This window comes from Strix uralensis, chromosome 6, assembly GCF_047716275.1.
Source record: "Strix uralensis isolate ZFMK-TIS-50842 chromosome 6, bStrUra1, whole genome shotgun sequence".
In the NCBI taxonomy this organism is placed as follows: Eukaryota; Metazoa; Chordata; class Aves; order Strigiformes; family Strigidae; genus Strix; species Strix uralensis.
Window position 1 is genome coordinate 32,412,228 of NC_133977.1, and position 25,740 is coordinate 32,437,967.

A 25,740-nucleotide genomic window follows, 5' to 3' on the forward strand; every position below is an offset into this window, starting at 1 on the left:
TATTACATCCCATACAACAGCTTAAGTACCCTATTAGAATTGTCAGAGTGCCTCATGAAGGGACCAGGACAGGAGTTTTCCAAGCCACAGCTGAAAACCCCTCCCCACTCCCACAGTACATGGGAGTGGTAAGACTTCCTCACCAAGAGCTGCAGGGAGATGAAGCAACATGACAGGGATTAAAAGGCAGTGGAGCTCTGCGTCCTACCAACTCACTGCAACACTCAAATTCAACAGAACATACACACACACTACCTTTCCTAAGTGCAATAGATCAATTGCACTTAAGTTGTTCACATAAACATGAAAAAAAAAAGTCTAGCAAGATTTAATGACAGTGAAAAATTCTGCTGTTTAGATATGCTTTCTGCAGTTTTATAAACCTTTTTAATATGGTGGGAAATCATCAATGTTCCTAACTACTGGGATGATCAAAGCATGCCACCAGCTAACAAGGTACACAAAGAAACCAGGATATCACAAAGTATGAACACCAAATGTAAATCTACTTATTAAAACCCCATTTACTGCATTCTTACTTCCTTGAGTCCTCAATATTGTATTGGCTATCAACTACCAAGAAATGGGACAAGAATGGTTGATTCAGCATAATTACCAGCTTACAGAACAGTGTATCAGAAAGTCTACAATACAAAACTTTCACTTAGATCAAGTAGCACTTGACATTGCAACTTCTGACTGTAGTCATATTCCATCTAACAGGTCTTACCTTATAATTGCTGGAATTTACCCAAGAAGTGGCCAGTCCATCAACCATTTTATCCAGCATAGTCTGATCATGTTCAAGATCAGCTGACTTCTGTTTATCTGAGAAGTAATCTATCAGTTCCTGGCCAACCTGAAGTCTCTTTCCAACATCTTTCTGCAGCACCTGTGCTAAGCAGTACTCCATAGTGGGCTCCATAGTGTCTTAGAAATACAGCACCAGCAAGAAAGCTAGAGGGCAGTAGGTCCAAAAAATCCCTCTATAAACGTATGCAGGAGGTCGCCTCTTTGTTCGATGAAGGTTACTGAGGGTCTGAGTTTCAAAGATGCAATTCTGAGAATGGCAACAATGCACCATGTGTGTGTGAACAGCAGCTGGCAGGTTATTAAAAGTCCAATTTAAATAACTAGTAATAGACGAAGCAATGAGCAGTGCTGTACTGTTGAGTCTGCAATAATTCCCAATTCAGCAGTCCATTCTGAAAGAAATGAAAAAGAACAGTATTATAGGTTAAATTAAGACTGGAGCAAAAAAAAGATCGAAAGCATGTCACAAAATAGGTTATTCATATACAGCTGCGAAGCTGTGATAAGCTGGATACAAGCTGCATTGTTCTATTTTAAGGAATCAGACAAGGTAGGTCAGGACAAAAACCTTTGCTTGTTCTTTACAACAGCAGTTATCCATCAGTTCCCTCAAAGTTTTAGTAACAGACAGTAAATCTGGGGCTTAAGTAACAGCTGATTAGTAATCAGTATTATTCAGCTACCACCATCACCATCCACCCACAACGGTGGAGACAAAATCCTTAAGGAGGTCACCAGGAAAACACATCTGCTTTAAGAAGTGAAAGCAGGAAGAGGTCTGGATCCTGTTTTGACTGTTGGCCTTCAGCAATCAATGCCATCAGCTGGCTGGAAAGATACAGCACTAACACCGGGCTCCAGGAATTTGAGATAAGCAGTTTTTAAAAACTAGGTGCTCAGGCTGTCTCCAGGCTAAATTCTGTTACACCCCATCTACACACGTCCAGGAAGCAGCACTGGCACAGTCTAAAAGCAGTTCAATCAACAGTGCCCATGGTGTCCCAAGAACCAAGGCCATACACAAGAAAGGGCAGGCCAAACTTTGCTGCCACTCAGAGGCACAGCATCACCTCTGAAGTAAGATTTTGGCTTATGTGTGAAAAAAAAATGGCTGAGGAACATAATATGGGGTTTGGTTATGTTCCTCAGCCCTAGAAACTCTCCTGTCCAAGAACTTTATGAGGGATCCAGCTGCATCTTTTCTATTTTTTGTCCCTCCATCTGCAGCCAAATGAATCCCTCCAGGCAGCCAGGGAACAGACCCCAGGCCTGTCCTCCACCCTCCCACAGTCCAGGGCTCCTGGCATCAACATACTGCTTCCTGAAACACTCCCTCATCACAGGTTAACTCTTTTAGGAGGGGGTGATAAAAATCCAGTGTCTTTTTGTTTCCTGTCTAATAATACCCAAAGCTAGAAATCTGCCCTACTTTATCCACCAGCACGAGGAAAGCAGGTCAAGCTCAGAGCAAGGGAAGACATGGTGGAGCAGACACCTGGTTCAATAAACAACTGGAAGGAAGCTGGAGGCACAAGTTCACTAATTGGAAGCACTGGGGCAGCAAATCTAAATACCTTCTGTTTGAGCAAATAAGGCCTTCACAAAAGTCTTAATAAAACAAAGTGGATCTGACAACAGATGAGATGCACACAAGAACCCCAGCCTGGAAGCAAAAGCACACCTCTCACAGCAGACACTTTCAGTTCATTATCTCACCTCCATCCTCCCTGGCCAGACTTACAAACTGCTACATCTTACCAACACCAAGCACAGCATCTACATGCAGCATAGAGGCTTGAGGTCTTAAGCTTCCCTAACCTTACAAGTGTTGCCAGACATTTCCCAGCTGCCCACACTGGCGGCATGTCTTATTCATCAGACAGGAGGAGTCACCAGAAAGCAGGTCCCTCCATTCCAGGCAGCCAGTTCAAATCCCTGCTGGGTGACAGCAATCAAAACTAGTTCCGTACATCCAGGGACTCACCTCAGCCAACTGCCTGGCAAACCCTACCACGAGCCAGAACAGATTGTCTGTGCCTGTAGACTAAACTCCCTCCTCACCAGCAAAACCTTACCCCCCAGAGAAGCAAGGATGCCATCCAGAGGGATCTCCACAGGCTTGAGAGGTGGGACCATGCAAACCTCATGAAAGTCAGCAAGGCCAAGTGCAAGGTCCTGCACATGGGTTGAGGCAATCCCAAGCACAAATACAGGCTGGGCAATGAGGGGATTGACAGCAGCCCTGAGGAGAAGGACTAGGTGGTATTAGTGATGAGCCCCAGAAAGTCAACTGTATCCTGAGCTGCACCAAAAGAAGTGTGGCCAGCAGGTCAAGGGAGGGAATTCTCCCCCTCTACTCCCCTCTCGTGAGACCCCACCTGCAGTGCTGTGTCCAGCTCTGGGGGCACCAACATCAGAAGGACATGGACCTGCTCAAGGGGGTCCAGAAGAGGCCACAAAGATGATCAGGGGGCTGGAGCAACTCCCCTGTGAGGACAGGCTGAGTGAGTTGGGGATGTTCAGCCTGGAGAAGAGAAGGCTCTGGGGAGACCTTATAGCGCCCTTCCAGTACTTAAAGGGGGTACAGGAAAGATGGGGAAGGACTCTTTATCAGGGAGTGTAATGATATGACGACGGGTGACAGTTTTAAACTGAAAGAGGACAGACTTAGACTAGATTTAAGGAATCAATTCTTTACTATGAGGGTGGTGAGGCACTAGAAGAGGTTGAGCAGAGAAGCTGTGGCTGCCCCCTCCCTGGAAGGGTTCAAGGCCAGGTTGGACAGGGCTTTGAGCAATGTGGTCTAGTGAAAGGTGTCCTTGCCCATGGCAGGGGGGATGGAACTAGATGATCTTTAAGGTCCTTTCCAACCCAAACCATTCTGTGATTATACGCTCACCTGCAACTGCACACATAGCACTTCAGGCTTTAAGTTAGTGCTGTGACAGCTTACTGCTTGTGACCACTACCCCAACCTGAACTGTCTAAAGAACATAACAAACTCCCAATATTTTGCTTCAAGAAAGTGATTTGACTTCAAATTCTAAAATCCTCAACACCACCCCAATCAATACTCTTAGAGCCTTTTTTCTTTCTAAAAGAGGGACACTGCTTCCAAAGTAGAGGAAAACCATGCTTTTTCTTACTGCTGAAACTACAGTTTCTCACTTGTATCAGTTTAACATTGACTCTGAAAGCAGTGCTCTGAGCTTTCTCACCTTCAAAACCAAAATGGTTCACAAAATGGCTCCGACTACCCATGGCAGCACGGGCAAAAAATCAGGGCCACTTCAAGCCACTGTAAAAGTGCAGCAGAAGTTTTCCCCTGAGTCTCCCCATCTGAATCTTTGAATATTGGACCCTGCCCTGCCCTCTAGCATGGGCTGGTCTTGCTCCTTGCTACAGGTGCCCCAGTTAGGCGAGACAGTGTTACACGCTGGAGTCTCTAAGCATCTAACAGAAGGGTTTTCACGTAGTAGGGCAGCGTTTCACTGGATACCTCACTAGCAGAGAGCTGCCAGAGAAGGGGCAGAAGTGGTATTTAGCAGCTACCATGGTGTAGCTAAAATCTTTAAAGTTAGCTGTGTGGCTTGTTTCTGGACTCCAGAAGTTGCACACATGTTCAAAGGGGGATTCTCCTGTTAAACTGGATAGAACACGGTGAAGAAAGTCCCGAAATTGCTTTTAAAATGGAAATGTGGAACTTGCTTAAACTTGAAAACTCAGATTACAGAAGGGTGTGAATGTCTGTTAATTACCACAGAACAGCCATTTTTTATTAACTTCACAGATAGACAAGTCCCAACACATCCAAGAAACCATTAGCTGCCCATACTGCCATAAGAAAGGAACATTCAAAGTTTCAAGTCTTTCTTCTGTGTGGTTTTCATTTAAGAGTTTGTAAGTCTCTACCTACAACCACAGAAACAATCCTTTAAGCAAACTAATATAAAAAAATTTCCCTCCCTGTTCCTCATTTTTTAAACATGTGAAGGAAGGCATAGGATAAAAATTATGGTGCACTGTAGAAGAACAAATTTGTCAATCTTGAGGATAGTAGTCTAAAGAAGACTAACTATACATTATGGCACCACCACCAAACAGGGGAGAAAAGCCAGAAATACCTTTGAATCCTGAGGAAAACAGTAATAGTAAGCCAAGAAAGAAGGCTCAAGCTAGCTTGCATCTACAAGCCAACAGGTGTTTAAGTTGCACTTTTTTTAACTAAAAAAAAAAAAAAAAAGCTTTTCCACACATGTTAGGAAGTCTGTTGAGTCCCCTTCTTCCTTACAGGAGGAAGTGGAAAAAACACCACCTGAGAAAACCGAGACCCAAGCTGACAAAAAAATGAACCTCCCAGGCAATGACATATATGGCTGCTATATCCCATCAAGTTTGAAATCAGCTGGGCAGATGTTCCCCACATAATAAACTTTGGAAAACATGAAGCCACAGTCTCAGCCCCAGTGGTCCACTCTGTTCCTGCAGAATTCAAATGCCATAGTTTTCGGGTAGCCAGTGTTACAAGATACAAACAATTTAGGACTAGGATTTTGAGTACAACCTCTTCCCACAGAAGCACAGTCTTGCAGAAGTCAAAACTAACACTCAATGGCACTAGTCCTGTATTGGAGCTCATCCAAGTTTTGAGAAGGGTTTTAAATATAGGCTCCAAAACAAGGGTTTTCTCCAATCCTCCTACTAGGCTTGTGGTTTGTCCCTTGGGAGACAGACTAGGCTACGTCCAACATAATGTCAACATGAAAATAAGATAATCCAAGAGAAAAAAAACTATTCTCACCACCACCACAACTCTGCCACTGCAAAAATAAAGTTCCCTCTTTCACTAATAAGCCATCAAAACTATGTGCTTAGTCAAAGCCTCTGACAGTAACACCTAAATTTTCCATCAAGAGCTATCCAGCAGAAAGCCACTAGTGAGGTTTAAGTTTAATGCTAGCCTCAAGCTAAAAATGATGAATTTAAAGGAGAAAGCTGACAAAGACTGAACAGCCCAAAGTTACTCCCACCATAACACCATAAAAGCTGGTACGATTCACAGCAAATCAACTGGCTCTGCAGGTAGATTAAGTCAATCCAAATAGCAATAAGGAAATACTTGTTACCTAAGATGCTGTGGCAGCATTAAACTGAGTACATAAGCCACTGAACTTTTTTCAGTGCTTAGTCTGGCATCAGTGGGATTCTCCTAAGTGAAACAGCATTATTTGCAATTCTCAAATACATCTTTATCTTAGGATAACTTTACAGGAAATTTTAAATCTTCCTCTTCTCGCAATGAAGAAGGAAACCTGAAGCCTGTAAAGAATGCAATACTACTCTCCTGGGGGCTTGTCTACACTTGGAAGCTCTTCTAACATAGCTATTTGACTTTAAAAATTATGCCCCACTCTCAGCTGCTCCAGTCATCAGGTTGAGTTACCATCTTTGTCATGTTTCACCGTCACCTTCATTTGCCAACCAACCAGTGCAGTTCACAACCTCCACGGTCAACTACTCTAACACAGCTAACGCAAGACACAAGCCTCCAGAGAGGCAAAATATTGCTGCCAGCCACTCACGATCACTGTAGGCAAGAACCAGTGTCACTCAATAACCAGGCCTCCCTAGTTACTTTCCTGAAGGTATGTATGTACCTACTTCCAGACAGTAAGCTTAACTTGTAAACAACTTGTAAACATGACACTTCTTTGGTGGTTTTGTTGTTGGTTTTTTTTTTTTAATGTGGTTAGCTGTAGCCCAGCAGTTGTAGAAATAACACAGCAACACAGTTGTACCAACAAGCCTCCTTCTTCACAGGTTTCAGGACCTAACTGCATACAAACTTCAGTTTAAGATTAGTTCAAGCTATATTAGACAGACATTTCCTTGAACCTTGACTTTCCACAACAAAGAACTCCTTCAGATCTCCACCCTAGCCAAATGCAGCAGTTTTTCAAGTATAAAAGCTCCAATGCATCAAACCTGCAGTAGTTCACCGCTACTGGAAGGTGGGCATTGTAAATAACTACTGGGTTTGCCAGCCAAGCCCTCCTGGGCAAGAGGTTCAGAGGAATTAGAACAGCACCTAGAAATCACATACTGTGAAGACTAAATGAAGATCTCATCAGCAAGGCAGGGTCAAAGTGCAATCCTGCGTGGAAGGGTGGAAACTCTCCTCCCTCTGTCCACCGGTTCTCCTCTATTTTTGCTTCAACCAGTACAGCTATCCCCTGCCCAGAGGGGATTTGGTATCAGGCCTTCACAAAGTATGACACTCATAAGCACTCAATCAAACTTACTCCTCCCTGGACGTACAAGTAGCAGTGGGCAAAGCAGCTGTACTGACAGTCTCTAAGCTCAAAGCATTCTTGGTTGTTCAAACCCTCCGAGAGAATGAGGTGGCAAGTAAAATATCAAGTGTCCTACTTGAAGAAGCAAGAAACCTTTTTCTGGAGCCAAAGGCAGTTTGCAAGAGACACCCACCCAGAAACTGACAGATGGGCTCTTCCTTTTGTTCACCTGTCTCCATAAGTAGGCAATAATGTTTCTTTAGTGCCCGGCACTATTGCGCAACCACTGTGACTGTTTTAAATCGGTAATTAGCGTTGCCTTGTAGTCGAGCCTCCCCATAATCCAAAAATGGTATCTTAGATTTCCAGCCTGACAACTCATGCTTTTCTAATGAGCTGACAGGACAGTCCCGTGACTATCTCAATGTACTAATGGCTCCTTCCACACCCCCTATACAGTAATAGGAACTGTCTTCACACAGAAGCCACCACACCTCTAATACTCGGCAGCACAGCCTTGCTGATAAGCAAAGCACTGCCCACGTGGATGCAGCTTCCTTGCTGGAAGTGTTACTAGGTCTTCAACAGAGGGTTTCTTCCTCCTCCTGCAGCACCGGCCACACCAAGGAAGCATTTGTAGAACTCCCTACTGTTGCAGGCAGTTCACCCTCAGAGCAACCATGGCTGGCTGAAGGCTTGCTAGGCCTCTGCTAATTATCATCTGTTCTTCAAACTTGCTTGGAGTCTGTTAAGGGGTTCGTGTTTAAAGTACAAACAGTAACCAATCTACACCAGTGCACAACTTCACTGCCATGAGGAAAACTGAGGCAGATTTCTAGAATGAAGATGGCTGAAAGATTCCCAGGGCTTAAGCTAACTAAGGCCTTTTAGGCCCCACACAATCCTTCTAGGACAGATGCTAGCTGTGAAAGTTGCATTACCCTGCCCTGGGTAAGACGAGAGATAAGCTTCAGATAACAGGAATTCTTACGCCTCCACTAAAGGTTTGCACTGCTGACTTGGTAACTGAACACCTCATACAGAACTACCGATTTCAGAACGGCATCAATCTTGAAAAAATCTTCACAGCAATGAAGCTGCAGCAAATCAAGATGACTTACAGGTTACCTCAATGTGACCCCAACACCCTACACTAATGGAACCACTCTGCAGAGTGGGAGTAACCCTTGGAGAGTAGGGTAGAAAATTAGATGAGCTTTAACATCCTTCGTTTTCCTAATACAATCCCTCTCTGAAACCAGTTTGGTTTTAACTTTGAGACCAAGGACAAGTCTAGAATGAGCTTTCAAGGTCTACTTCCTTTTTAACAGTTTGAGCACAGAGATGCAGATCAAAATCTTATAATGTTAGGAGCTGCTCTGTATGACTCCCTTCTGCAGGCATCTCAGTTCATGGTTCCAAGGTATCACACTACAAGTAATTTATTAGGGGCCTACTGGACCACAGGGGGGAAGAAAACCCCCTATCCTCATGACACTTTACTCCATGAATAGTACCTAAGTTGTGGGTTTGTGTGTACAAAAATATCCTCTCTCCCTCATTCTAGAGATCTAACCTTACCTTAGGGCCGGCAGACTCCAGATCTAACACCTGTGGGGTCCTGGCCAACAAACCATACACTGCTGACTCTCTATGACTTCCAGCTCTGCTCTGCAAGGTGTCAGCCAAGGGTGCACAAGGTCCCCTGAGGGGCTGTGGTGATACATCCCAGAAGAATGGAGGTGGCGTCCAGCCCCCTTCCTACTGCAGCTATGAGTTCAGGACAAAACTTTCCAGAGTCACATCCTAACCCTCTCCTCCACAATCCAGCAGCAATACTGGATCATCTGGAAGAACATGGAAAGAAAAGGAAGAGACTCTCACCTGTAGCCTCATGTGGGTAAAACCCTTAGCAAGGTTTGGAAGTAGAACACTACTGAGAATTAGCACAGGGTGGCCCAACACTTGCCAGATTGCTAGCAGGACGAGTGGCTTCACAGCGCACATCTGAATCTTGTAATCTCTATTTGTATTGCCACAGATGAAGCCCCTCAGGCTAAGATCACTAATTTAGCCCATCCTGAAGATGCAAAGCATCTCTTAATGTACATCAGTTAAAGAAAAACATGGGAGAATACCAAGAATCTCCTGTTTTACAGGCAGGAATAGGGTAGAAATTCAGTTCCTTTCCCAGAGCTGCTGCAATACAAGTCTCCAGTGGCAATGGGAACTGAGGACGAGATAACACCTTGGGGAAAAGGAAGAAAACCCATACCACCCCATGCTGGTGCAAGATCAGGATAATCTAGTCTTAAAGAGATTGGTCAGTTTAATATAAATTCCATACTAAACAAATCCTCCAGGACCTTGTTATCACTACTGATGTATAACAGGCTAGTGACACTGAAGAAGTAGCTAAGTTTTTGTGTACAAGTCCAAACCAGAACTGCCCTGGAAGGAAGTACTTGAGATACAAGTGCTAGCAGTAAAATAACAGATTGTAATGGAAAATGAATACACAAGATCATCACATAGGTAGAGCCCTCAAGGGACTCTGAGTGTCCAACTAAGCGCCTTTCAGTAAGACTTCTTCCCTCTGCGCCCTACATCATTTTCTCCAAACATACATGTGTATTTTAGACAATCTTAAAATGTGTATGATGTGGGAATGAAGAAGAAAAAAACCCCACTCCATGCAGTCTACACCTCAAATAAATTCACCCATAGAAGAGCCTCAGGTAGATAAGCAGATACTACAGCCACAGACAAAAGCACCTCCAATTCTAAGACAATGACTTACATGCATACTTGTGACAAGAAGTCATGCCAAGAAGCTGCTGATATGAAAACCAATCAGACACCCAAAACTGAACAGGAACTCGGTAGAGCCTGTAACAGACTGGCCATAGGATGCAACAGCAGCAGTTTGTAAGTTAACAGTTTTGGAAAAAGTTTATTTTCTTGGTCTCCCCTCAGGCTTCCCAGCTAATATCTATCTCTTCTCCCATGACTCTAAACACAAACTTGTCTGCATGACAAAATTTGCCTACTCCCATTCTTCCAGGGCTGCCAGCCCTCATGGAAACTGTTGGCCAAGGACAGAAGAACTCTCAGCAGCAGCTGGATTTTAACTGCCGACAGGGGCCCGCAGAAACCAGCACTTAAGACCAGTTCAGCTCCAGGGAGGGGAAGGAAGGTTACCCTCTACACTCATAGCTTCTAACTCAGCCTGACATTTGCAACTGCACGTAAATGGATGGCCAAAGAAATCCCCCAACACAGACAGCAATGGATTGCCGAAAGCCACCGCTACACTTAAGATTTATAAAACAGTGGGTGGAGGGTGCACAGAACAATGAGGAGCAGAAAGGGTTTTGTTTGACAATACCATGAATTGGGCTGAACTCTAGTGGCAGTTAAGAGACTGCTGGGCTAAGAAACCACCTGCAACATAACAGCCAGAGAAACATACATACCTCGATTCCTCCCTTCTGCTCAGCATTACTTTGAAACACGTTTTGATCAGATCTTTGCCTCAGCAACTCATTGTTGGTTCAAACTGGCTTTTCAAAATATCTTGGAATCTAAAGCATCTACAAAAGCAAGTGTAAAGAAAGGGTCCCAGCTTAAACTTGAAACACAGAAAACGCTGCAAGAAGGCCTGGTCTGTTTAGCCTACTATTTTGCTGGTGGCAGAAACAAAGATTTTTTTTTTTTAATCTGCCCACTCACTTTCAATAAACTAATGATGATGACACTTCTCTAACAATTAATTTTGTTGCTCCTACTTGGCATACTGTTTCTAGATGCAGAATGGACATCTCTCTCTCTCCTTGCAGAGCCAAACATGCAGAGATTTGATTAAGTGACAGAACAGGAAACCAGATGAACTCAAACACTAACCATGAATCGAGATCAAACCTCTTGGAGAGCATCTGCAGCCTCCCGGACCACCAAACCCATCTGTTGCCCTCCTATACCTTCAACAATTACAATCCCATCCAGGTCGTTTGGGTTTCGGTTTTGTTTCGGATTCTTCTGTGCAACCATGCTAGTGCTGCCAAAGAGAGGAGAAAGTGATCTCTCGTGTTTATGACAGAGCACAGAATGCCAAGGAACTTGTGTGCGTTTAGCTCTTCAGTATCCCACTCCGCAAAGCTCTCAACTAGCTCATATCAGGCCTTCAGACAGCTTTGAGGACTAATAACAGGTTGGTCCAATGGACGATGTTCAAAACACCAAGTGAGCTCTAAAGAAACACGCAAACTTTTAACACTCGATGAAAATGAAGAAACTGAGCAAAGAGCAACATTAAGTGTACACCATTAAACAGCAGGGTAAAGCTAAGGCACAAGACTGCCACAAACATCAACCCTTCATCAAGAAAAGAAGCAAACCCCTTTCCTCACAGTCAGGCTGGTTACAATTTACTAAAGTCACAGTCTGAAGACATTAATAGACAAAAACAGTCTATTTTATTCACTTGGCTGAGACACCTTTATATACTAGCTGGCTTTTTTTAAACTGCACTAGGCAAGGGCTGCCTGAGGGTGCACTGGCCCTGTCAGAATCCAGGAGGAAGCTTCAATTACAGCTGCCAGCCGAGGAGGTGTTAACAGCAGCAAGTCCTATCCAGAGGCACCCCAACAAGATTTCCAGTCCTAGGTAAGGCCTGAGATAATGAGAGACTCAGGGTGACACATGAGCCTGATCCAAAGCTGTCTGAGGCCAGAAGGGTACCTGTAATGGCAGTACACAAGCTTCAAAGCCGTATTACTCTCACAAAAATCTGCATGTACGTTGAAATGGGGAGGTACATGCAGGAGAGGTCATTATTTTATCCATCTGAACATTTCACGTCCAGCCTCTTTCACAGTACTTCTTATAACACAGCATGACCTGCCCCTAACACAAAGGTTGTTGAGGGCAAGATCTAGCTCCTCATGTTTTAAATCATTACAGAAGTGGCCAGACTTGCTCTCATCCTCTAACAACCAACATCCCTGACCAAATTGCCTGATGGATAGCAAAGGATTGACTAACATATGGGAGAAACAGAGAAGTTGTTTTAATTTGAGTTTTGCTGTTTAAATACCTGGTTTTCATAACACTTAAGTTGCAGCTCAGATTTAAGATTCCTACAGAACTTCAAAGATGACTGGAGGACTAGCTCATTCAATCGTAGGCACTCTCTGCAATTGTCCCTCTAGGGACACATGAACTAGAGAAACATTTCCCTCTCACAATCATGCTGCTGCCTCACTTTTAGCACCATACACTGTCAGCCAAGTGAAGCAAGGCCAAAGTGTTTAACTTCATGGCATTTTTCTTTTTGAAACAGAAACTTTTGAAGCTGTCTGATCAATTCCAAGGACTTCACAGGAACATCACAGGCATCAGTGTGAAAAAAAGACTTTCATCCATTTTGGCAGCAGTTTGTTAAAAGAATGAAACAAGTGTAACTATGAAATACAGAAAAGATCACCCATGGAGACACAGTTAGTCATTATTCTGTCCCTCTCGTAACTTCCAGGCTTTAGTCCCACTGACAGGGTTCAACAGAGAAAACAAGCAAAAGCGGGACTTTGCCAAGCCCAGGACTGCAGCACAAAGGCTTGTTCCACACAGCGAGCTACGCTGCCATAAGGAAGACCCTGAACATGGCAGTACTGCAGTTCCATCCTGCACTTGGTGCAGCCCTTTGCTCCAGCAAAAGCTCACCACTATTGGAAGCTCTCAAACATATCCAGGCTGCAGCCCCCTCTCCAGTTGCAAACCTCTTCTAAATCCAGCTCAGAATCCCACATAGAAGCAAACACTTATACTTCTAATGCCTTTGCAAGATCTAATTTGAGAACTGCTAATCTAAATGGTGGATTTGTGTCATCAGGTATCAAGCAACAATATTTTGGTTTGTCTTCAACAGCACCCAGGTGGCATCAAGAGGAGCACGTGACAGAGATACAACTGCTCAAAAGATGCAGAGAAACGGTCGGCACTACTCAGCAGCAAAATGGACTCCAATGCATTCACCTGAGATGCTGGTGCAAGCACTGGCATGGAGACCACATCTCTGCCCTACCAACACCGGCTCAGCACATGCTTCTTTGCTTAACCGTTGTTTCCTTTACTAAACACTGACTTAGGGGACAGAAGGATCTACCGGTCAGAACAACCGTCACACCTGGGAAGTCTCTGTTCTGCTCCACCACAGGCTTCCCATACAACCTTGAGGCTTGTCACCCCGCCTCAGTTTCCCACCTCTTTCTCAAGATGCTGGGCAGAGGGGTGGGGAAGGGGGCAGCTTTTCCCTTCCTCGCAGATACCTGAAGACACATACATTGAAAATACCACAAACGTAGCCCACACGGGCCTGTGTAAACACACTGACAAATAATTATATTTTATTTACTCAAACCCACCACCTCTTCAAAGCGTTCTTGCAGGATTTGTCGAATGATCCATTCACCTCTTTGTACAGGCACAAACTTCCACTCCTCGCCCAACTCGCATTAAAAATTTTGACAGAAATAAACGAAGCAAAGCACGGCACATGCACAAAAGGGCCAAACGCAAGAGCCGAATCCACCCAAATCCCAAGATGGTTTTAAAAATACAGCAGCCTCAAGATGTTAGCATAATCCTGCACCGCTGAGCGGGCGCAACACGGCGGCACTTCGCCTCCCTTCACCAAGCAAGCGCCGGTACCACCGGAGACCCTCGCAGGAGGCCCCTGCCCTGCCACGGCCCGAGCCCCGCCGCCGCTCCCGCCGCAGGGCTGGCCCCGCGCTGCCGCCGCTCCCGCACGGCCGGGGCTGGCGGCCCCGCTCCCACCGCGGGGCGCGGCCCCCTGCCCTACCCGGGGGGAGCCGGGGCCGGCCGTCCCCGCCGCTCGCCGAGCCCCGGCGGCCCCCAGGGGCGGGGAGGCCGAGGGGCGCCTCCGCGCCGGCCATTAGGCCCTGGCAACCCCCGCACCCCCCGGCTCCCGCTGCGGCCGCTACACCGCCGGACCGCCCTCCCCCTCCCCTCCAACAAACCGCACCACTGGACGAGCCGGGCGCTGCCCTCCCGCCCGGCGCCGCGGGCGGGCCGGCCCCGGCAGCGCCTGCCCCGCCCCACTCCCCTCACGGCCGCGCTCCCCGCCGTCACCCAGCGGCAGCACCACACAAAGCCCCCAACCGCGCTTCTCGCTTCGCCCTTCCCCCGCCCCCCAGCGCGGCGGCTCTCCCCCCGCCCCGCGCGGTGCCGGCGCAGGCATTACCCGGCCGGGCGCGGCGCGGGAAGCGGCGGCGGGGCGGGGGCCGGTCGGCGCTCAGTGCCGGCGGCGGCGCCCGCTGCGCTGCATGGCTGCGCCCGCCCCGCTGCCCCGGGAAGAATGGGAGCCAGCGCGCATGCGCCACCCGCACCCCTCCGCGCCGGCGCGTCACCGCCCCGCGCCTCTAGAAGGCTCCCGGCCAGCAGCGCGCATGCGCAGGGGTGCGCATGCACACGGCCCCCCCAGCCCCGACCATAGAGCCTGCGGCTCAGGCTAGAGACAACGCGCCTCTCTATGGTAGGTGGGGGGCAGCCCCCCAGCGCGGCGGCGGTGAGGTCAGTGCGCGCGGTGCGCATGCGCGGCACCGCCCCGCCGCGGCCGTTACGGGCGGGCTCGGTCGCCATGGCGACGCTGCCGGCGCGGCGGGAGCCGTAGGGGCTGGCGGGGCGGCCGGGCGCTTTGCCCTGAGAAGGCAGACGGGCGTTTCTGCGGGCTCCAAACCGAGTCCTGCCTGATTTGCCTCAGTAGAAGGGCTTCAGGGCGCACAGAGCTGCTGGCTGGTGGGCCCACCTTGTGAGAAACTTGAGTGTTTTGAGAGGAATTCCCGATACTGGGCAAGGAGAGCTCGGGGCCAAGGGCTGCCGTGCGGAAAGAAGCCCGAGCCTGCGTGTCAGTGTGTAGCCACTCCTCTTAACGATTCCCTACCGAGGGAAACCGTGTTTTGCACAGTCCGAATTAAAAAGCTGCAATTAAAAGCAACTAATTATTTCTCCTAAATGGAACGAGTTGCCGCGCCCCCACGATACAACTGAGGTGAAAATAGGAAACAAACTTCCTGTGCATAGGCTCTTTACCAAGACACGTTTGACCAACGTCTTCCCTAGGCTTATGGACTGCTGCTCTCACGTTGGTCGTAAGGAACTTTCATTTCACCTCAAACACCACCAGCTGACCTCATCCTCTGCACTGCAGAAAGCGGTTGACCTCCATAAGGTGGTGTAACATTGTGGTTTCCAACACATATGTAGTCTGAGCCATCAGAACAGTTCACATGGGAAAACTGTATGTGGAAGAAATGGTTCTTTTTCAGTCATAACTTCTTGAAATAATAATGCTCTTCTTCATGGCTCCCAGTTTTGTCACAGGAATGACTTTTGGCAAGCCCCCTCCCAAATAATACTACATTTGCTAATTTGTTCTTTTCCACCATCAGGTTTCAGAGTAGTAACTGCTGCTTTGCATGAAGGAATCAGCATAGTTTGAATGTAAAAAGTGGAACAGGCTGTGGAGATGTCAAGAGAAAGCTGGGGATATTAGTGCTTAAAAGCATGCCAGCTCTGTGTAAACTGGAAACAGGTGATTACAAACCAGCTTTAGAAGTTACCATGGTTCTCACCCCCCAGGCAGTAGCTAATCTCCTGAGAGCCGTAACTGGCTAAGTACCTCCCACAGTAGAGACACAACAACTCTAGTTCCCCTGCTGTGGCTCTCCAGTCCCCACATTACTAACCATGTGCACTCAGAGGGGGGACAGCCTCTGCACCAGTGCTCTCCTTCCCTAGTTGGGACAGTTCGGCAACCACAACTCCAGTGGATTGTCCTTCTTTTGCTTCGCAGTCTCCTAACAGCAGCTGATGACAGGGTAAGATCGTCAGTACATTAATAAAGCACCGATCATTCTACTACAGCTGAATCTGTTAGAACTATAGGCAAAGTTTTCTTGGAAACTCTAGATAGTTCCCTGTCTGCTACCTAAAATGCCATCACATTCTATTTTGAGCAAGAAAATTAGATACAAATTGATCAAATAAATTCTAAGCTGAATTATGATGAGTGTTTCATTTGGCTTCAGTAAGAAATCAATAATTGTGTATCACACATTTGCTGTGAATTCATTCTCTTCAGTGTTAGGATAAAGAGGCATTTACTTTGAAAATTTCTCAATACTGCCTTCAGACATGATTGAGTGTTTGGCTTTTTTTTCATAGATTCTTACTTCTGGTGATTTTAGGGTCACTGGCAGTCTAAAGCTTCATAAAGAAATGCCGAGAGATGCAGTTGGCTTGGTTTTGAAGTACTTCCCCCCCCCCCCCCCCCGTGTAGATAAAACTTGCACAGAAAATATAATTTTTATTGCCTCTTTTGTTGCAAGACTTCAGGTGACAACTGCACAAAACTTAGAAGCTTCCTCACTGTGAAATTAATAGAGTGTGGACACAGTCTTTCTCTGTGTGTTTTCTTCACATTTTTATTATAAAACAGGTAGAGTCTCTGCACAAAAATAAATTTCTCTGTCATTCAATCAGTTCTAATGTTTTGATTTTTTCTGTTATTACATGACCAGTTCCTTGGCTCCCTGCAGAGATTTTTAGCCTGTATTTTTAAGATAACTAAATTGCTCCACGAGCAGCAGCACTAATGACACCTGGTTTCCTACCGATCTGTGTTCTTTGTCCCTCTAAGCCGCCCTGCTCCCTCAGCAGCCCTACCTTCCTTTGTGTGTCCGGTGACACTCCCCTCGAAGGAGACGCTGGCAGCATGAGCTGTGGTTAGTCCAGGGCCGTACACATGTGCAGATTGACTGGCAGGCTGCTGCCAAAGGAACCACACCACGTCCCAGCTCCCTCCTGCCTTTCCCTGAGCCTGGCAATGATTATTTCTCTCCTCCAGTTCTCATGAAACTTGAGATTCTTTCCTCCTCCCTAAATGTTGAGAAGAAAAAAAGGATGGGGCTAGCTTGACAGCTGAATAGCAGCAGACAGACAGACTGATCATGTAAGCCTCATTTTCATTAGGAAAAGAAGTCTAAAATACATTGTAACCTGCAGGTTTTCTTCAAGCTTTTTAAAAGCAGGCAGTGAAGGCACTGTTCTGATTCTTGCCCTTTAGGTTTCTTAAAATTAATCACTACTGCATATAGTATTGCACTATATCACACACTATATTGCATACTTCATCCTGCTTTCTCTAGTAGAACACTGTCCTTTGATGGATTTTTTTTTTAATCTTTCTTTTAGAGTCTCATAGCATCTCAGTATTCTTTAATTCTGCTCAGAGGAGGCTCAGTCCCTCAGCTTTCACAGGGACATCAATCTGCAGTAGCTCTAGCACCATCCATGGCAGACCAGTGTGTCCATTGTCTGTGACAGTTCCCGGTGGAAACCCACCATGAAGGCACGTCGGAATACCCCAAGGGCAACCAGATTGAAGTTTCTGAATGGAATCCAATCTGCACGGATACCTCAGCTCCTCCAAAGTTACTGTTAGGTAATGACCAGGCTACTTCTCATCAGTCCTTGAGGATTCATCCTGGGGTGCAGGAAGGACTCTCTAAATGAAGGAAACTGGAGGAGCTGCTACCAACACAAGCGAGTGCTTCACAAGGACTTCACTACCGGTGCTTTAACAGCAGGCATTTGGCATCACCCTTATAAATAATGCACCTAAATAAAGTTATCCTTACTATGCTCTCATTTCTGAAAGATCTGCATTTACTTACCTATCTCACACGTGGATCTCCAGCACAGGCAGGACGAGTGCAGCAGAAAGGCAGGAACATCTGTCTCCCGAGAGGATACTGTTCCCAGCAAAGCAGCACGTCTCTGTCTAATCAGTCCACCTGCAAAATACACTGTTCCCTGCTCGTTGGGAAAGGTCTGGTTCATCATGAGTAGGAGGTGTGTGCCTATACACGTGCAAAATACAGCACAGTCCATCTGCAAGATGAAACAGGAGATCAGCTTATGGTCATCTGCAGTGAGGGCACAGAAGGCTGTAAGGAAGGGCAAAGTAAAGCCAGAAAACTTTTTTTAAACTAAAGGAATGTATGGATATTCTAGCCTTCATTTACCAACATTGTTCTTTCAAACAAAAACACATCAATAAAACAGAACTAGGGGGAAGTAGAGGGATGGATTGGGAGGGAAAAAGGCTTCTATTTCAGTGGAAACACTGACTGTACCTGAGTGACCTGCTCTCCCCCTTTCCTTCCAGGCCCTTTTGCACAATGTCCGCTCAGGAATCTGATGGCTGAGTGCTCCAAGGAGAAACATGTTCACTGATGAATGACAGTATGATGATGTAGTTGCCCATGACAGCAGAGGTAACCAAAGCCTGGCTGTCCCTGGGTTGCTTCCCTAGAAGCAACCTGCTTCCCTGCACACTGTCACGCAGTATTAGCCACATTTCCTTCACGTGCAGCCCCAACTTGACTACTTTCACGGCTAAGGGGGAGAACAACTTCCCTCGCCATGATGTAACACTGCATCTCTCCCTTTGCCATCTCCTGGCGCTCACATCTCCTGCACACATCACCTGAACAGACCTGTGCAGTGCGAAGGGGAAGGCTGGATTGCTGCTGGCACCAAGATAAATAACACGGGCCAACACGACGTGAAGCCCGAGCACCCATCTTCTGAGTGCTGTTGATCCTGCTCTGGCACGGGCTCCCTGTGTGACTCACCTCCTCTACCTTCCCTTACCCTACCTGTGAAACAGGGAACAAACTCCCTGTCCATTGTGCGCGAAAACAAACAGGGAAAGCACTGGCTACTTCAGATCAACATTAGATTTAATAATTCCTTATTCTTCCCTTTGCACATGACAGTTGTCACAGCCCCATATTCGAGCACTTTCAGCTCAGACAATATGCTCCTGCACTGCTATCTTTAATTGGCACTTTCCTGCCAAGCCTCAGCATTTTGCATCAGGCTTTTTCCACGTAAGAGCTGCCACAAACAAAGCAGCCCGCTGACCCACTTAACTCCCACGTGAAGGCACATGAAGCTTCGCTTCGGTCACCAAACAGAAAAGAAAATGCAAGAGCAGAAGGTTTTGATTAAAGGGAAGTGAGCAAACGGCTTCAAGGCTCATCGAGTGCACATGGGCACGTCTGCGCGTTTCCACTCCTTGCCGAAATTTGGCCACCCAGGGAGAAACAGCACATACAAAGCAGGTAGTCCTCACGCCGTGTGAAGTGGGTTTGATTCAAGATTTCCCGTTGGCATGAAGGTCCTGTGAGTCATGCGACATCCCCACTGGCCCCTTCCTCTGACCCAAAGTGACTGCCTCCAGGGAGGCAGGGGACAGTTCATTCTCCCTGGCCAAAACATCAAGGAAGGTACCAATTAGTGTTAATTGCGGTGTTCTTTGTTTTAATTGCGGCGTTCTTTGTTTTGTGACCACAGTCTGAGCAGAAACCCCCCAAAGCTGAACACAGGCTACTGGCAACAGCTTTCCACCCTTTCTGACCCGAGCCAGATTTAATGCAGTAGGCTAGAAGATTTCCAGTCTTAACAAGGCATAGGCATTAGGTCTTGTATTTGCATCACAGACCATATTTTTCCTGACTGCACCCAGGCCTCTGGGAAGAGACATTTACAGGTCAAACTAACAGGAGCCCTATTTTTGTCTTGCACTTAAATTTACACTAAACAACATTTCAGTCCCATTTCCTCTTCCTTCATAATTCCCCATTTACACTCTTTCAAATGGATTTACCTCTTCCTGTGCTTGTTCTTTAGAGTCATCTGCTGTTATTTTATATCATTATCTGTGTTATTTTATCTTTTTTCCACCACCCAAGCACTTACAATTATGCTCACATCTTTTTTTTTTTTTAAATACTTGCACATCACACATGCACATACCTTAGCAGCATGGATTCTTTTCATCTTTCAAAAACATTTCCTTTTTATCCTTACCCAAATATTAAGCCAACTGGAAAGTGACACATCAAGGTTAGGAATGCAGTCTGCTCCTGACAAGGAAAAAATGCTGAGCTTTGCAAGAGAGGCTAAGTGGATTAAGATCCTTTTTAAAGATTAGGTCACCCTTCACCCCAAATGCAGATTTCTACTGAAATTAATGGAAGCTCTTACAAAATGCAACGGGAGGGCTGACACTGAACAGCAACACAGCAAACATATACCCACAGCCCACTCAAAACTGATTGTCCAAATCACCGACTCCAAACGATTCTCAACAACCGACTGATTGAATCTATATTACGTATTAACATGGCAGGATTTCATCTTGTAAAATTATGAGCTGATGGGGAAAAAAAGCTGAGCTAGTAGTTCTCAGGATAAAAACTTGGGCTGTGATTCATCTGATGTGACTGCATTGACATTACACCAGCAGACAGGTTTGCCTTGGGAGAACCCACACTGCCTCTGAAACGAGTCCTTTGCACTTGCATAGTTCCTGCCAGCCCAGCCACAAAGCTCTGGCAGCTCCAAACCCGGAGTTTGTTTTTCAGGATACAATTCAATAAAATGCACTTTAAGCATTGCCCAGTTAATAAACCACAAGCATCATGTCTTTGTGGCGGAGAGCTGAGGGAAAAGCCTTACAGATTTGTCTTACATTTCCTCTGCCCATCGCTTCTGGGCAGATGAACCAGCCCTTCTAACAGGCAGACATGCAAACACAGCCCAGCACCCAAAGGTTATACCGGATCCCTTCCAGCTCTCACACCAACAGAAATAAAAATGCAGCAGGCGACAAAGCAGCTGTACTGTGGCTGCACAACAGGCCCAGACCCCTGCTCGCTCCCCACTGTGCGACTGCCTTCTGCAGGGCGTGCTGGCAAGAAATGGTAACTCTGAGTACACCCAGCAAGCAAGACAGAGAGGCAATGTTCTGCCTTCAGTCTCAAAATGGTGCAACACTTTCAGCCTTGCGAAGCCACGCTGACAGAAGTAGCTCTACTTCCCTGCTCGTTTTAAAGAAACCAAAACACATGCAAGCTTGGGGTTTGTGCAAGCACTTGCAGGAAACTGGCAGCAATGCCACACTGCGGAGCAAGCAGCCTGATTCCCGGGTCAGTACCTGCTCACCCAGCCCTCCTCCCAGTCAGAACTGGAAAAACACACTGAAAAAACCCAAGACTTTCCAGAATCACTATCCTAAAAAACAGTTTTATTTTTCTCCTCCCTGTTCTTTAAAACAACGTTTCAAATTCAGGCCAGTCCCTAGACTTTATGTGATGGGTCAAGTGCCAGGATGAACATGCAGCCACAGAAAGGAGGTGACCCCAGCACCCACGGTTCACTGCAGACACCCATCTTGCTGTCTCGAAGTCCTGCAGCATTCATCCTCACAATCCTGCCTGCTCTCTTCAACACATTTGAAGAAAATGATAAACCAGCATTTTCTTCCCTGACTGGAGCCAAGACTTCTGTAGGAGCTTCTCTGTAGCTTATCCTTTCCCAACACAGGAGATCCACATAGTTACTGGCCACAGACACTCAGGTGTGTAACTACTCCAAGCCTCCCAGGGCAGCCAACACCTTTGTCCCTGCCATATGCTTAATTAATGCTGGGTGGGAGAAGTGATGAGAGACCTTGCTGCACCCTGCATGGGAGAAAATGTCTCACTTTAGCAGTTCTCGCTCATGCAGTCAACTATTTCCTCAGCTTGCTCTGAGAGCTGCTGGCCTTGGGCAGGGAGGGATGTGCCTGGATTAGTGGTGCCAGGCAGCAGCCTGATGCACAGAACAGCTCTCCTCACCGTCTCCCGTGTATCCCTGACCAAGAAATTGCAGATTATTGCTGCCTGGAGTTGGACGTTTCAAGGCTTTGTGGGTTACTGTAAACTCTGGAAAACAGGATGTGTTTGAGCAGCATCTTTGGACAACGAAGGAGTCTGCTCCAAGAGGACTCATGGGTATTCCTGGAAAACACCTAATGGAGATCACATCCACTGAACTCTTGTCACCTGCTTGCCCCGCTTTCACCTGCAACACCCTGCTCAAGGTGTTGTGTGCTACTCACACAACACAGCCCTACCCTGGCCAGCTGCATTGCAGAAAGTGAGAACCAAACACCCCAGCACTCTGAAGGGGAAGCTGGGAGAGGAGGAATTTGCTAGAGCTACCCTCTGCCTCACTGGTGCTTTACTAGGAGAGGAGAGGATGTCACCCCTTGGAGCCATGCATGAATCCTCCCTTGCACCACGAGCTATTTGTAGGCAGGTTTTAGCACTGTTCCTTGGGGCTGCAGCCATTTCAAAAGCCAGGTATGCAAGCAAACAGGCTTGTTACTGGCAAGAGCAAGTGCCACTCGCCCAGCCTGCTCTCCTCCTCCACTCGGCTCACAAGCAAGCACTAGCACTGGGACCCTGGTTTGCAGCGCACTCCCCACACACTGTGCAGCCTGAGCATCTCACAGCACATTTAACCGGCAAAGCATGTAAGAAAAACTTCAAACTGCTTCTTTAATTTCAAGCAGCGTAACACTGCCAAATTCACCAACACCTTTTTCTCTAGAGGTGAGCACTGCCTCCATCATTCCTTTCTCCCCTCTATTTTGCAGTCAATTCCCCTTTTTTCCCCCCACCCCCGTTATTCTTTTACTTCCAGTGCTTCATGTGCTGGAAAATGCTGTGCACTCCTAAGCCCAGCTCCCCTTCCTGAAAAACAGAGAAATCTGAATAAACAAGTGTGAATTATCAGACTTTGCTAGCACCTAAGCATTTCTGAAGCTGGAAAATGGTATCACATACATAGGTGTTCAGTAAACCTACTGCACAGTCATTCATACAGAAAGGCAGAGTGCTTGCAAGATATGCCTTGAAACCAAAGCCCCACTGCTTCTAGCATCCCGGTAAAAACAACTCAGCCTGCCTTAAAATCAGTGGCCAGGGGGTTTGTGTTTGTCCAAGATGAACAAACGACTGGAGAGCAGAGAAAAAATCAGTGCAAGGACTGAGGCATAACTGATGACACAGCACGTCTGTCCACTTGCTATGGAAACTATGTTTGACAAGTATCAGGTGTCTGAATTTCTGCTTATGTATATCTCCCAGGACAGCAGTATATTAATAACACAGGCAGCCTAAAAACAGAAACTATCACCAAGAAAAGCCACCCTTCTGCTGAGAGTGCCTTGCTGTAGCCTGGGTATTGTTGTCGTGCTTTACTCAAACAGCACAGAATTTTGTTTCCTTGCTTTTCAGATTTGCCATCTAAGCTGATCTCAATTGAAGGAAGAGTAATAAACAAAGGTAAGGGAAAGGAAAATTACAGCAGGAAGCAAACCTTATTGTAAGCACAGCTTTCTTGAATGTCTTCCCATCAAGGCTCACACTGCCATGCGAGTATGGTGAACAAGCAGCAACCAGGGTGCAAGTGTAGAGGCACAAACCTCTTCAAGAGATCTGCAGAAGCTAAGTCCCTGGAAACTCATGCAGCTCAACAGGACAGCCCAGGCACAGCAAGCAGCATGAAAAGAAGCCACACGGAAGAAAGCAGCAAGCAGACACAGGCTTCCAGGCAGGGGCAGAACACTGGGCACAGAGAGGAGCACGGTAACAGAAGCGGAGTAGGAAGAAGGCAACTCCAGGTTCAAAACGCAGGCCAAGGGGTTGGAATGGGAAGCACAGGAAGGGAGCTGCCCAGGCTTCAGTGAATGTGGAACTGCACTGGATAGGTTACTCCAGATAACCTAAGTTTTCTTAAGAGCAGCTTTAACTCGAGTATTTGTGGCAGCACTAAAGAAATGGGCATATTTGATTAAGATCCATACCAAGTTTCTCCCATATTCTTAAATCGAGTTAGAGATGCGTTAGTCACACCAATACAGCCAGTCACTGCAAACTGCCAGAGCTAGACAGGCTTCTTTATAAATCCGGGAGGTCATTTCCCAGGAAACCTTGTGCCGCGTTTGTCAGAGCCGCGTGTGTCCACACGCTGAAGCGTGCTGCCCCCCGGTGTCAGACTGCGCCCAAGAGACAGCTCCAGACAGGAGAAAGTGCAGCCACACTTCCAGCTCATCTGGACCCAATAGCCATCTTTATTTGCATAACACAAAGCTGGGCATATGGATTTTAAAAGAAAACTGCCCATTCTGGGCAGATGCATTTTGTTTCTCTTCTGCTGTATGAAGTCGATGTAGAAAAGTTTTTTCAGATCTGTTGTCAGTTACTAACAGGTAAGCAATTTCTGCCAACCATTCCGATCACCTTTACTCAAACCTTAGTTGAGAATGTATTTTCCACAGGTTTGAGGTGTAAACGTTGCCTGTTTCACATCAAACAACGCACAGAGAAGAAAGCTTGCACGTGTACACAGCAACGCTGCTACTGAAAGGCAAGGACTGTCAGTGACCATTGGGCTGGTCAACAGAATTCACTAGCATGCCTAAGATGACAAGCATTTGACGTAAAGATGCACTCATCCAAGTGCCTTCCCCGACACTTTAGAGCGACAAAGGAGAAGGATCTAATCTGAGTCACTAAAGGAATGTCATTACGATCACATGATTGTACAAGTGATCAGGCCAGATAGGACAGAATTAGCCAGGCCAATGGTTCAGATTTCTTCTCTTCTGCCAGGAGTCCCGAGTCTTAAAATAGCCAAGGAATCAGTGCCAGCCACCTACCTGAGCAGCCAGTTATTATCACCTGGGCTTTCCCCTGAAACCTTCCACCAAGCCTGACCTACAGCCAACAGCAGTAGAGAGTGTTTCACCTCAGACAATAGAAGATCAAGGCTAAGTACACGTCACAAAACGCAAAGTGGAATTTCTGCAGGTCTCAGATTTGCAATAAAATCCAAATTCTCATTGCACAGTCAAACTGCATCTTCAAACAGGACAGCACAACAAAAAGCTACACTCAGTTCTCTGAATTCGTACTACTGGTCACAAACCTCTGTGTTTCCAATCCTGCTTCAGCCACCCAGAGGTTTATTACAATTCTGAGATGTATTATCATCCCCTGAAGCAGAAGATATCCTTGTTTCACACAAGCAATGGAACTAAAGCACAGTGACAAGATGCTGCAGCACAAGAACTCCTAATACAGCCCACACTGCTCCAATTACTGGTGCATCTTCTCAAAGAGCCCTGCTCACTCTGAGAACAGCTGTACATGAGCTAGTTGTCACCATTTGCTCCTCTCCACAGTTCAGCAACAAGTCCCTCTACAAGCAGCCACACTTTGCAGGTTCTTGAACATTTTCTGAACCAGGCAACAGCATGTTTATGGCACCCAAAACTCCAGGGAATTAGCAGGTTACCTTTGCCTGGTCAGCCCAGAGGTAGAGCAGTACGTCAGTACGCGCATGCCTGGGACTTCTGCAGCGTGAAAGGCCTTTTACCCAAGTGTGTGAGGAATGACAGCATGGCTGTGACTCCATCTAAGCCACCAGCCAACAGAACAGTCACCCTACGTCCTCCACAGTAGGGTACACTCTCAAACACAAATCTTTTGCCTGCATAGGGAAAGGAATGAGAATCTTGAACACAAGTGACTTCAGTCATTTTCCTCTGTCTCTTCTCACCACCATCCTAATCCCAGTCCTTTCCAAGTCCTCTGCAACCACTTCACATCCTGGCAAAGGCTGAGTTTCCCAGGCACTGCTGAAAGCAGAGCTG

General features: G+C 46.7%; 1 protein-coding gene across 1 annotated transcript in view; it reads right to left on the reverse strand.

The window, feature by feature from the left end:
* The window catches only part of CLASP1 (cytoplasmic linker associated protein 1), a 189,121-nt gene extending 174,654 nt beyond the window's left edge, over positions 1–14,467 (reverse strand). The window contains exons 1-2 of the mRNA XM_074873569.1: positions 14,368–14,467; positions 731–1,205 (exon numbers count right to left, since the gene is read on the reverse strand). Of these exons, the coding sequence (XP_074729670.1) occupies positions 731–925 (195 nt within the window). The 5' untranslated portion in view covers positions 926–1,205; positions 14,368–14,467. The remainder of the gene's footprint in view (positions 1–730; positions 1,206–14,367) is intronic.
* Positions 14,468–25,740: the final 11,273 nt, after the last annotated feature.